The sequence below is a fragment of the Nesoenas mayeri genome, assembly GCF_963082525.1.
Source record: "Nesoenas mayeri genome assembly, chromosome: 9".
Lineage (NCBI taxonomy): Eukaryota > Metazoa > Chordata > Aves > Columbiformes > Columbidae > Nesoenas > Nesoenas mayeri.
Genome location: NC_137557.1, coordinates 4,897,337 through 4,911,403, shown reverse-complemented (window position 1 = coordinate 4,911,403; position 14,067 = coordinate 4,897,337). Strand labels below are relative to the sequence as shown.

Sequence of the window (14,067 nt, the reverse complement as noted above, 5' to 3'; positions counted from 1 at the left end):
TTCACTTCTGATTTACAAGCCTGCGTTGTCCTGAAACACTGTTCCACAGATGATAGATCCACTTTATACTGCTTTGCTGCTACCTCCCTAAAAGAGAAAAAGGTGTTGAAGCTTCTGTGCCTCTCAGTCCTTCCCTCTTTATCACTTTACTTCCCCATCCAAGAGAACCAAGCGTTCTTATTTTTAAGCGTATCTGACATCATTCCGTAATATTGCAGCCACAAATCTGACAATCATCGGCTCTCCATGGTATACAAAATGCAGGTTAATTACATGCCTCCTTGAGCCATGACAGTTGCTGTGACACAAATCCCTGCCCACAGTATTGGTTTCGTTAAAAAACCCTTGCAAGAACAGAGAAATCATTTAAAAAAATGTCCTGAGGGTTGGTTACACACCCAAGGCCCATGGGATTACCCAAAATTAGGCTCATCGGGAGCTACCACATGTATCAACCATGTGCACTGCTCCTTCACCTACCTCCTCTTATTGCCCAATTCTGATGCTCTCTGTTGTTCCTTTCATTTTTCCCCATGTTTCAATTGTAAGCTCTTTGCGAGATGGCTGGACCTCTTAATTTTGTACTTAGGGCACATCAAACAAACAAACAAAAATACTCTAATCTGTCATTGGGTAACAAGAGTTTGGTGTTTATAATGTTGTAAGATCTAAGTGTCCACACACTCTGTCCAGTTGTACAGATAAGTGAGGCTGCAAGGTCTTCATGGCCAAATGAAACTTCTTCATGGCCTCCAGCTGCCTCCCAGCTAATTCCCACCGCAGTGCCCGGAGGAACGGAGCAACGCCCTTTGGGAGCTGTGGATTGCTCTTCCTTTATGCAGGTAGAGCCTGTGCCCCTGCAAAGGGCGTCATTTGGACAATGCAGCTTTGACACTTGCTCAGGAACAGCACTGGCTTAGACTCAGCTCAGCTGGCTTTGACAGGAGCGTGTGGCACTCTGGGAAGTCACCTAGATGGCTGTTGCTAAACCTCACCTCTTATTCAGTCTCTCATTCATCCTATATTCACGGAGAGGCCTGAGAGTTGGGTGTCAACACAGCACTTACCCAGTCACCTCATTATACCCATTTTTGCCACCGCATCTTTCCGTTAGTAGAAAAAATGAATCCTAGTTTTGCAGCAGCGCACAATCCACCCTCCACTCCCCACAGAATCGGCATCAACGCAAGGCAGCAGCACAGAGCTAGATACGGGTTAAAGAGCAGGAAAGCTGCATCAGCTTCATCTGCTTGACCCACTAAGCTCACACATCTCTTCTGCAAACCCAGACGAGCTGCAGCAGCAGCAAGTGCCAACTTCAAATCCATGGGAGTCACTGCGACAGCACCCATTGGAGCCCCAAACCTGAGCCTGGGGAAAGAGCACTGAACCTTATGACACTGAGCTCCTTCACAAAGACAAATTGTTATTTTTTTTAAGCAACAGCTTAAAACTAAAGAAAGAAAACTCTAATGTGGTGGATAAACAAGGCAATGACAACTAATCCTTGAAGTATAATTGTAATAACAGTTGTGAAGTTGTGAAGGCCCAGCTCCCAACTCAGCCACTCTGCTCAGTGTCCCTCAGCACAGCTGCTGGAAGGTTGTGTGCAGCTGCCCCTGTGCTCACTGAAAACTCTCACGAAGGTCAATTCTCACACAGCTCTTGGGAAATGATACACAAATTTCTCCTGCCCTGTCCCTCCTTTGCAGGCACCAAGCGTCGCTTCACAAGACCACAAGCAGCGCCCTTAACTGTGCTTGCAGGCATCAAGAGACACGGCCAACCTGGAGTACTGCACAGCATTAGCATTACAAACATAACTGTGTCAGAGGACTCTCTCTTTAATAGGAATGTCCCTCAAATGTGCCACTACAATATATTGGAAAAAACCCACAATCCATCAACCAACCAACCAACCAAACCACACACAAAAAACCCCCACGACACCACACAACCACACATTTTCAGGCCAGCCCAATGGTCCAATACACCCACTTCTTTTCCACCAGCGCTGAGCTCCCCTCCGCAGTTCTTCATCAGGGAATATGAGGAGTTTGCCTTCACTTTCAGTATGAGCCACCAGCCTCACGCTTGAATGAAGGGTCGTGTTCTTGGAGCTCTCTTATTTCCAGATTCAAGCTGTCATCTCTGCATGGCTCAGCTAACTGGACAAACCAGCTGGCTCACACCTCATTGAGGCATCCCCTCCACAACCCTGTTCCCCCATGCAACCATACCTGGGCTGTGGTGATGCCCAGAGCCACCACCTCTGGGAAGAGCATTTCTACAACCCACTCGAGATTTGAGAACACATGGGAACAAGGGGAAGCACCTCAACAGCTGTTTTTAATATTCCTTCTGCCTCCAGTAATATTCCTGTTGAGTTTCTAGTAAGACCAGACACCATCATAATTTTCTATGTTTATTTCATGTGCAATACAGCAGAAAAAAATGCACAGATATTTCCCAGACACAGGAAAACTAGAGGATTTTTCAGGGGTGGCTTCTTAGACACGTAACACAACAAGGACAGATTCAAACTGAATTTGAGCTAGAAATGAAAAACATAAAATTTGCAGAAAAGATCAGCATACTAGCAAACCAGTGACAATGTGTCTCTCTCAAATCTGCAATGCCCTGCCACCTAGCGAAGGACTGCACAGAGCTTGTATGGATGCGGTTTCATTGTGCTCCCGAAGATGAAGTCTGTGTTGACCTCCTTTACTCCTTCTGGTAGAGTGAACTTGAAGGTCTGCAGCAGGCTGCAGAAGATGATGAAAAGCTCCATCTTTGCCAGCACCTCTCCCAGACACACGCGATGGCCTGCGGAGGGACAAGGGAAAGAGCTGTCAGCCCCCCCAGATTTTCAAAAGAGCATCAGCGAGGAACAACAGGCTTTCCTGAGTTTGACATTTTCCTCTCAGATGGAACTGACTGAACAACTGAGATGTTTGCAATCATTCTTTGCAGGACCTGCCAGATCGTAGAAAAAGATACCAGAGATGCTTCCCAGCAGTTTCGTACTTTACTCCCTAATCTACAGGACTCCCCAGCTCTATGAACTGGGTTTCAGTCTCTTGATTCCAAATGAGAATAACAAGAAAGCATCTTTAGATTCCCTCACGGCTTCCACTTACTACAGGCTGACTTTTCCTCACTAATAGCAGTGAAAAATCAGAATAGAGAGGACATTTTACATGTGACTAGACATTTTCCTATGTAATGTTTTCAGTGAAAACAACTTGTTAAAGAAAAAACTTTTCCCAATTTATCAGTTAACTGTGTCCAGGACAGAGTTTCCAGTCAGAGAAAGACAGTGACAGACCCTGGAATGTTTGGTTAGGCCATTCAACTTGGAAATCATGTTCAAATTCATCTTCTGCCCAGTTTAGGGCAGGAACCTGAGCCTGATGCTTCCACATCTCAGCTGAGGGCTCTGACAATCAGGCTGTTCCATCCTGGTGCGATCTCCAAGAGCTTTTGTTTGTTTAAACTTCTATAAATCATGCACTGCATGGAAGAGAAGCTCCAGAAGCTCCCCAGGAACGACACAGTTATTTGGGATGGATTTGATACAGCTTCAAATTTTGCACCCATTAATATTGGATTCTTTATACAAAATAAATTGGCTCCAGCAGAGCAGCCAGACAGCTGCTATAACAGCATCATCTGGCGTATGCAGAGCATGACAGAGCACAACACTGTAAGGACTCAAATCCCCTAATTATTGGCAATTCCAGGGCCAATTCCTTCCCCTTCTCTTCATTTTCACAAAAATCCAAGATCAGGGGTTATATGGTTACCAAACAACTTATTTTTGTAATCAAACATTTTTCTGGGCTGTTAAAAACATGTGCTCCTATAGTTTGGGATTATATTCCTTTTGGCCTTCCCCACAATGAAAATAATACAGCTTCACACTCCCAATCTAACCCACCCAAAGGGCTTCACGCACCACTGCACCTACCTGCTGAGAAGGCTAAGAAAGCCTCTCGGGTCACGAAATTCCCATCCTTGTCCAAGAAATGGCCAGGGTTGAACTGCTGAGGAGTCTCCCAGTAATTAGGGTCAAAAAGAGTCGAGTCGATGTTTGCCATAATCACAGTGCCCTGAAAGGAAGATCCTGTTGGCTCGGTTCTGTCTCTCACACATCAGGATGAAAAGGATACAAACAAATTCCAGCTATAATTCATCACACTATTGGTCACATGGAGAGGCAGCAGAAATGAAAGATTATTTTATTATTATTTTATTAGATGTGCCAGAGGGTGCTGGACACTGAACAGGCTCCCCAGGGAGGTATCTCAGCCCCAGGCCTGACAGTGTTCAATAAGAGACTGGACAACACCCTCAGACACACGGTGTGAACTGTGGGGTTGTCCTGTGCAGGGACAGGAGTTGGACTCAGTGATCCTTGTGGGTCCCTTCCAACTCAGGACACTCTATGATTCTGTAATTCTATATTTCAAATATGATGCCAGAGAGGTAATAGTAGGAAAAAGAAGTTCTAAGTGAATGAAGTTGAGTAGACGCTTGGAGTTGCCTCAGATATCACCAATGAAGAAAATTTTTGTCCACATGGCAGACAATATCCTAGCGTTAACAGTCCATTGAACCTTCCCTACAGACACCACTGCACGATTCTGATAAGTCTTTTCTGAGGCTTCTTGAAAAATAAGAGCTCAAATGCTTATAAATTCTTTTCTGAGGCGTCTTAAAAATATAACAGCTCAAATGCTTATACATTATTTCAAAATCACACGCTCTGGGGAAGTGAGACCCAGCAGCGCTCTCACTCGTTTAATTGGTGTGGAACTGTGCTTTTGGCAAGCATTTTCGCTCCCTGTCTGTGAGACAAAGGCACAGGCCAGAGGCCATGGGAGGGGAAAAGTGTGTCTGCCAGCGCTGTCACCAGCAGCCACACATCCTGAGTGGTGAGGAAAGGGGTTGGTGTTAAACACGACTGCAAGGAACTTAACTCACAGCTGAAGATCACACTGGAATACAAAGGATACCTGTACCTTTGGAATCCGATACCCCAAAACGGTTGTATCCTTCACTGCTTCTCTAGGAATGGTGATTAGAACAATGCTACTAAAGCGTATGATCTCATGAATCACAGCGTATGTATAAGGCAGTTTCTTCCGATCCTCATAGCAGATGAGATGGGAGGGACTCAGAACGGCATCCAGCTCTTTCTGGACCTTTTCTACAAAATAGAAAAGTCCATTATAGATACAAGAACACTGTTTTGCATGAAACAGAGCTTTCATCTCCTTTTTGGATTATAGTAGTGAAAAATATAATATGTAAATAATTTATACTTCTCCATATCTTAAACTGTAAATACATTTATTCAACTATCTAGTTATGATTTTACTACGCTCTGGTATTTCCTAGTTTATTGGTTCTATGCTCGGGGCATCTTTCCACAAGCCCAACAGAATGACTGAGCTTCACAGTTAAAGGAAGGGGAATGAAATGTAAATACAACAAGAACTTCTAATTAAGAGATCATTTCAGTTACTCAAGCTATTACTTTTACTGTAGCTAAGTACAGACTCAGAGCACACTAATCAGGATGTTGCAAGGGAGCCATCGTATCAGGCTGATATACAGATGTAATGCTGAGAACTGGAATGGGATAATATTACCAAACCATCACCTGCCATTAATCTCTTTTGGCTGTTGTCTCAGCTTCAGTAAGTAACACAGTTTACACTGTGTCGGAGGGTTCAGGGTCAAATTTCATGCTTCAAAATTAGGCTCGTAATCCAAGAGATTTAGTTTGCTTTTTATTTCATTAGAATTTGAAGCGTATGTGCCTGAGCAGGGCTGTGTTCTTCCAGCATTCTAGCACCAAAAGCATGAAAAGAGTTCTAGCTCTAAACCTGAGAGCCGAGAACACGTCCTCACTTCCAAAAGCCTTGTATCAAATCATTCAAAATTTTGAAACTAGTGTGTAACTACTTTTCCAACCAGCTTTTGGTCTTCCTTCTCATTTTAACATTCCCATACATTACAACAAATATACTTATTACACAGAAATACAACTGGTGTGACAGTTAATATAGAAATAATATATGCTTATTACACATTCTGGATAGCAGAAAAGTGTCACTTCTCCCTAAGCCAAGCTCATATTTCAGCTTGAGTGTTACAAGCTGGACGGCATCTTCCATTATGTGCTTACAGTACTGAAACAGTTTGGCAAAAACTGACAAAATACAGTATCAGAAGTTGAATATCCCTGAAATGATTTTAAAATATCTCTCTACCTCACTGTCTTCTTATAAGTAAAGCTCAAAAATATGATCTTAAAAACAGAAATGAAAGCTTGATCTTCAAAAATAACTTGAACTTAAAAAGAAAGTGTAATGAACAACTGTTCTAGTTAAACATGCCTGTGTTTGTGCCTGCGACTCACCCTGGACGTCAGGAAAAGCCAACATGTAGAGCAGAGCCCAGCGCAGCGTGGTGGCCGTGGTCTCCGAGCCACCCAGGAAAAGGTCAAAAACAGATTGTACCATGTTGTCTTCATCAAAGGTAGAACCGGGGACACCTTTAGTCTGCGGGTGTCAATGAGAAAGGTAAAATGCAGCACACCTGTGTAACGGCACCAAGACAAACAGCGATCGCTATAGATAAACAATAGTTCTGGAGGATTGGGAAAATACAGGTACTTGAGCAGAATGAAAATTCATGCAAAGATTTTCCTCAAATAAGTACATATATAGTGTTAAACTACAGGCACTGTCGGAAGTCTCAGGTGTTAAGCTGCTGTCTAGAATGACTCGTTGCCTTGCTGCTAAATTCCACATCAGGAAAAAGCATTTCAAAGTAGTTTTATCCCACCATTGCTGCTCTCTGCACATTTGCTGATTTCAGTTATCACATATATAATACATTACCATTTTTTAAAGTTAATGGTTTTTTTCAGCAAAAAGACAGAGACTGCCCTCATTTTAATATTGCTATGGCAATCATACAGTACTACTAAGCACACAAAAGCTCAGTACCAAGCACAAAGATAATAAATGCAAATATTAATGAGACACAAAGAATCAGAATGAGACAGCCATCCAAATATCTGCACCTTTCCAGAGTCCTCCCTACTGCCCACCCTGCACTAAGGATTCCACAGTATGAAAACAAACCAATGTAATTAATTTGTACTTCTGAAACACGTTATTAAACTAACTATTCAAAGTTCATACTTGAGTTTGACCGCAGAGTTCTTAAACTGTATTGATAGAGCTCTGTAAAAATTTTGCTTTGTACAGAGAACCTTAGGAAAGGTGCAGAGAGTCTATTAGAACACGATCTGTATCATAAATCACTCACTTTCTCCATCTGATCCAGGTAAAAGTCAATGAAATCTTCTGGTTGGTCTATTTTGCCTTTTTCCCTGTGGCTTTTGATTTCCTGCCTTATGAAAGCGCGAACAAAGTTGCAGCAAGACATCATTTTCTGTGTGTGTCCCAGGAGATGCTCTGCAACCCACGGGAAAACTTCGCTTATCTGTGGAGCAAGAATTCAGCATAGCTGCCCTGAGTTACCCGGCATGAGCGAGGCCGTGACAGAGACACAGTGTGGGCATTTTTGGGGCCAAATTGCTGAATTAATTTCTTTAGGAAATACACTGTAGCATCAAAAAAAAAATGTTGAGTACGTGCTGAGTACGTGAACACATATTAAACCCACAAATTAAACACAACACAGTTTCCACCCTGGATTCTTCCGTATCCTTATTGCGTAACTCTGCTTGTATTTGCTCTGTTAATACACCCACAAAATAAGTCACTTTCACAGTAAATTTAACATTAATATTAATAACTTCAATATTAATAAATGTATATATACATTACTTTAGCACATAGAAAAAAACATTCTCTCTTATTCTGATAGTGTGTCACCTTTTCACCCTAAAAATACTGGTGTTTCCATTACAGAAAAGTTCAGCATCCCAAGCACATTGCCTTTGCTGAGAAATTCCAATAAAGGTTGTTAATATAATAATTGAACAATGTCAAACCCAAAGCACTGCAAGTCCAGTTCATTTTCATAGCCAGATTTTTTAGCAGCATTTAATGTGTATTAAATAACGCAATAACTATAATAATATATGCCCTATAATTATATTGCATACTAATGCAATAAATAATGTGCTCAATAATAAAATATTTGCATTTTAAATAAGTCATTTTCTCACATAGTAAAGGTAGCTGTTCCCAAAAGCCACTATATGATTGTATGCTTCCATCAGCTGGCGGAAGGTTTCATCCTCTAGGGAGAAACGGTGTCCAAAAACCACAGCGCAGATCACGTTCGAGACGGCGTGAACAACGGGGAAGGAAGGGTCGACAGCTCTTCCTGCAGACACAGATACGCATTTGTCTCCAAACCACTTTCTTCATCTCCTTTGTGATCTTGGAAGCGAGATCACAATGACATTTTATAATAGATGACTATTTAGACTGTTACACTGAAACACCCCAAATTCACGGGAAAATATAACAAGAGATAAACCTCACTCAAAAATGAGGACAGGAAGACCTCCAATTTTTAACTCCCAGTCTCGTTATATTGTTTGCCTTTTTGTTTGTTCGTTTGTTTTTGTTAAATCTTGATCTTGGTGTTGATACCAAAACTCACATTTCTGAAGTCTGACTGTACAAACGGTTTTCAATTTGTGCTCCAAACCCCTTCTTTTATAGAGCAAAAATAGTCTTTACCCTTAGAGTCATGCACACGATATGCTATATCAAAAGCCCCAGTGCACCAAGCACCCCACCAGTGATGTACCAGCTTTGTCCCTGAAGAACTCGACCAGATAACGGGCCTCGGTTTGTATCCCGCGTTCCATTCCTTTGTTCCCCATTCCCAGTTTTCGGAGAGCTCCGATTGCAAAATGTCTCTGATGCTTCCAGATGAGACCATTTGAGACCAGGATACCTTCAGCCACCAAGAATCAATTGAATGTCATGTTAATGTTCATATAACAGTAAACAACACACACATGGGGTAATCTCATCATGCGGCCAGTCACAAAGAAGAGTGCTGCATCAGGGTAGTGGGTTTTTAGTTGTATTTTGTCAGAGACAGAGAAACCAACTTGGTTAGTACATTCTCACCCCTGCAAAAAGCCCAATCAGATCTCAAGACTCACACACTTGCAAAGACAGTGTGGGTTGGTGTTGCCTTCTATTTGCCCATGCTTTGAGCAGAAATGAATCTAAACCCCTATTCACATAGACAAGCTTATAGTACAGCTCATGCAATCTCTTACAAGATCTCATGTATTATCTTGTGCAATCTTCTAATGCAATTAACACTTCTAAGCTGCGTTTGCCAACATCCCCATATGGACATTGTGTTCCTGGAGATATTGCCCCATGTCAACTCTGCAGAAGTGGCAAAGACAGTTTTCCTCAACAAACGCTTCAGTTCAGGTTTCTACCACCTGGAAACACAATGGTGTCTCTCACCAAGCTACTCATACCCAGAAGAGATTTCTGTGGAGCTCACTGGGGGGTCTGGGTATTCCCTATGCTGGTGCTTCTTAACCTGATGCAAACCTTCTGGAGATCATTGCATCTCCTGGTTGGTAGTGCTTTGAAAAGAAAAACATGTTGTCTGTGCTACACAGTCTCTGGCTTTTAGGGGATCCTAATTTTACCAGACTGTTTACACGAGATATCGAGTGCTTGCCCTGGTCCAGATCCCTCCTGGAAAGAAAAGGAAGCCAGGGCAAGTACCACCCAGTAAGAAGAAGGATAGGAAGAGCAGGCTTTAATCAAGCTACGAACAGCTTTGTGAGACCAAGGTCTCACTGTGGGACAGGAAGGAACCCCAGACCCCCGCTGCGAGCCTGTGGTCCAGCAGACAGCCCAGCACAAACCATTTAATCCCTACGGTGGGGAATCAATCTCTGCTGCATGGCCACCACCTGGAATAATTCTCCCCTGCTTCACTCCACATCACCCAGATAAAAGGCTGCAATAAAGACCCTTCCAAATGGACTGAAATGGCCTCAGACCTAATAACCTCCATTCCTTAAGGATGCTTTTCTTTACTTACGTTAGTTAGTGTTATAAAGTAAAGCTTTCCAGATTGTAATCCACATGCAGCAAAGCCTGACTGAGGATAAAGGCATCTGCTTTATATCCTCTGGAGAAGAGGCTAGTGAAACAAGCTCAATCGTTTCTGTTTTAAATGCAGCATCCTCTCTATTCTCCATCCACGGTCATTCTCAGTGTCTGATGTAAATGACAGCACAACGAGAAGCTTTGGATATGTTGCAGGTACAGCCTGGCTAATACATTTAAAGCTCCAGTGACTTTCCTGTGCCTTTGCACTTCCCAAAGAGACAGACCTTGTTCTACAGCTCCGGCCATGCTCTCCTTACGTTTGCTGTAAACAGCTGGAACCATAAAGAATTACTGTAGCCTCTGCTTGCAGAGGAGGCCACAAACTCCAGATTATTTCAAATCAGGACACACACTTCAACAACACTAGGAATAGACAAGCAAGACCTAACTAGGTACAAATATTGCTGTTCTGATGAGATTTTGAAATTCGTGTGTGACAGTGGGACTTTGGAGACAGCTCAGAGTGACGCTGAATTGTGCTGTTCACCCTGAGCAGACAGAAACGGTGAATTGGGAACTAAGGGCTCGTCAATAAAGAAAACAAGATAGTGTTAGGGAATAGACCGACGTAGCTTATTGAACTACTACAAACAAAAATCAATGATTAAGTCCTTGCATGGATACAAACATCTTACCCTTTCCATTTGACAATTTGTTGAAGACGTAGGTCTGTAGTCGCCCAGAAACATCCGCTGAGTTGGTGGTGAGACCACCTTTCACGGCTTGGAATCCATACAGCACCACCATAGGTTTGTGACCCAGCCACAAGGTACAGATGTTGCCATACTTTTTTGCCAGCTGTAAGTTAGGCCAATGCCAAAAACATACCCATGGGAGAACCATCAATGAAAATGCACACACGATGGGCTGCTCTGTTCTAGCATGATATTCATTGGGTGTGCAGGAAATTAGAAGGGTCAATAGTTTTGTTTTGCAGTGGGAGTGGCTACCTGAAGTCTTTTTTGAGAAAAAATTAATGTCCTCAGTTCTGTTTAACTTGAACACATAAAGTGTTCACACAAATTAGACTCTCTGCATAGAATCATAGAATCATTTCAGTAGGAATAGACCCTCAGGATCATTGAATCCAACCACAACCTCACTCTAGCACGAAACCATGTCCATAAGAACCACGTCTAAACACCTTTTAAACCCCTCCAGGGATGGTGACTCCACCACTGCCCTGGGCAGCCTGTTCCAATGCCCGACAACCCTTTCCATGAAGAATTAATTCAACTTCCATGATTCACCTTCCCTCAGGATTAAGTTCTCTCTGCTGCCACATTAGCCTATCAACATCCACCACCAGATTTTACTTTTTGCCTCAATGGCTCTTTAGTTCACCTCTGCAAATCCTTACCTTTTTCAGGCTCCCATGATCAGTTCTAAAATTTACCCACCACACGCTTCCAATGATGGGAAATGGGGTCGGTCCAGGAGGAAATCCACGACTTTTCCATTGCAATTTCAAGAACTGCGCACCCAGAAGAAACAAAACCAGGGATATGAGAGCTACGCTTATCATAATTTCATGCCTCCAAACCACTCTATCGCTGAGAAAACCGCTATGAATCTGTCTGTTGAAATGACTCTATGTTGCTTTTCTTAACCCTTCCCTGTCACATTTAAGCTTTCTGAATTTCCCTCCTCCCTTCTTTCCTAAAACGCTTCCTGAGCCCAGAAAATGAGCGTTGCCACTCTTGAACGTATTTAATACATCGCTATGCTGCAATATGCTAATAGCCACCATCGCTTTAAGACCCAGCAGAGCCCAGAAGGCAGGCACCTCATCCAGAAACACCCCTTTGAGCAATCGGTTTGATGGAACACGTCACTCCCAGCACAGGCTACGCCTAAGCCAAGGGCTCAGACACGAAACCGTAGCTGTCACCCGGGCAGAGTGCACACACTCGAGGACAGGAGCCCTCGCCAGGCAGCGTTCTCGGCGCAGGGGCGAAAGGAAGCAGCCAGCACCCTCGTGTAAGAGCAGTTGCAAACGTGTCTGTTTAGAGCAGCATTTCCCAACAGTGGCTCCTCAGCGACTGGCAAGAATAAAACGCAGCCAGTTTGAGACGCTCCAGGAGAACACCGGAAAACCCAAGGGGAAGTCGCAGCGTGCGATCTCAGGGGGTCTGTAACAATCACAGGAGAACTGGTGCTCTAATTCTCATTTTACAGGTGGAAAAATCCTGGTAGTAGGAGAGGAAGGATACAGGTCTTCAGAACAACACATTTGGAAGTTCAACAACCTGACGAGCAGCAGTTGGCCTTGTGCCCATAATTTCACCTGCAGCATAGAATCATAGAAGCATCATAGAATCATTTTGGTTGGAAGAGACCCTTGGGATCATCGAGTCCAACCACAACCTAACTCTGTGTCCCTAAATGGTTTGAGGCTTTAACCAGGGCAGTACATTTTTTACACCTTTAACCTTGCAGAGGGTATCTCCTTCCACCAAGTACAGGAGACAGCACAGGTGAACACTCCTCAGTTGTCATCACAGTCCTCGATAAAAGTGCTGTGCTGCTTGTTTGGAAGCACAGACTGAAAGCTCCGCTGGCCGCTTGCTTATCCAATTAGGTCTAGAGCCAGATGGCTCCCTAAGCCGCCAAGGTTTGCAAACTCCCTATTAGGACTGAGTTCTTGTCCACGCATTAGAGTTTCTTCCTTCTCTCACTAGCAGGACTCCCGCTCCCCAAAATATATTGTGTGTTGGCTTCTTTCACTCTTATCAGGCAGGATGAATCTAAACACCTGCAAAAGGCTGCAGATGAAGAGCCCTACGTGTGCCAACTGCTCACCCTAACACATACAGAGCCCTACAGCAAGGACCTGAAAGGGCAATTATGGATTTTAATTGCTGCCCTCTGCTGCACCCCCTGAACTTTCTCTGAGGCTGTTGCTACTCGTCAGAGCAAAGACATCCCTGTGGGCTGTCACCTCTTGAGATTCGCTGTCTAAACACAGCTCAACCCTTCCTTGCAGCTCTGCTTGCATAATCCACTGGTGATGGGTGGATGAGTGATTTAGGGGCCTGCTTGCCACAAAGGAATTTTAGATCACTTAAAGAAAAGCGCGGTTTAACAGAGTTCAATGGCAAGGTTCACTCTACAACTCCGTCATTTACTGCATCACCGACCTGTTGGTCAAATGCTTCATCACAAAACGTGTCTCAGTGAGGTACTGACGGCAGTGACAGGACTGCGTTAGGTATCTTAACCAGCGATAACACAAAAGTGCCCAAGAGTCAATCTGTTTAAGTAATGGGTCCTTTAATTTTTATCTACATTAATTAAAAAGTGATCCGATTTCTGCGTTTTCTTACGGAGTAAATATTCAGACTTGAGAAGCAAATACACCATATCCATGAATCGCTTATCAACAAACCCACTATGATGTGTATATTTGCACAATCTGAAAAATTAGTATCTTTATCCAAAATGCTGATGCTGGCAGGAAGGGGAAGGAACTTAGGATTGGGGAAAAAAGTTCACTAAGTCAGTTATTAAAAGGTCAAGCTCACCCTTCTCTCAGCGGGTTTGGGAGATGATCAAATATCTACACTACTGTTAGCGTGATCCAGGGGAATGATGCCAGGTCTTAACTTCTCCAGCACTTAGTTAACCCAAACATAGCGTACGTGTTCCAAACATCCAGCAGGAAGGGATGCGCGAGAGAAACTGAACAACTTCTCCAAGAGATTTATAAACAAATTATTAATGGTCACTTCATCTTAGCTTTGAGTTACCTGCATTTCTAAGCAGACGAATAACCTCCTGCCTCTTCGGTGTAAAAAGTATTCCAGTTCCAGAAAAGAGACAGTTTTAACATTAAGGCATACATACAGCTAGGTTGTTTGCTTTCATTTAATAAAGATCGATTTACTCATACTCAAATACATGGAATGTTGGC

The 14,067-nt window shown here is 43.3% G+C and overlaps 1 protein-coding gene across 1 annotated transcript; it reads right to left on the bottom strand.

Annotated features, from left to right (window-relative positions):
• Positions 1-2,647: 2,647 nt before the first annotated feature.
• LOC308043455 (cytochrome P450 2J6-like) lies at positions 2,648-11,679 on the bottom strand (the record flags this gene model as incomplete). Its single annotated transcript, XM_080349589.1, has 9 exons — positions 2,648-2,826; positions 3,971-4,112; positions 5,025-5,212; positions 6,431-6,572; positions 7,348-7,524; positions 8,216-8,376; positions 8,809-8,958; positions 10,790-10,952; positions 11,515-11,679. 9 exons carry the CDS (start codon positions 11,677-11,679, stop codon positions 2,648-2,650), a joined length of 1,467 nt encoding a protein of 488 aa, XP_080205715.1.
• Positions 11,680-14,067: the final 2,388 nt, after the last annotated feature.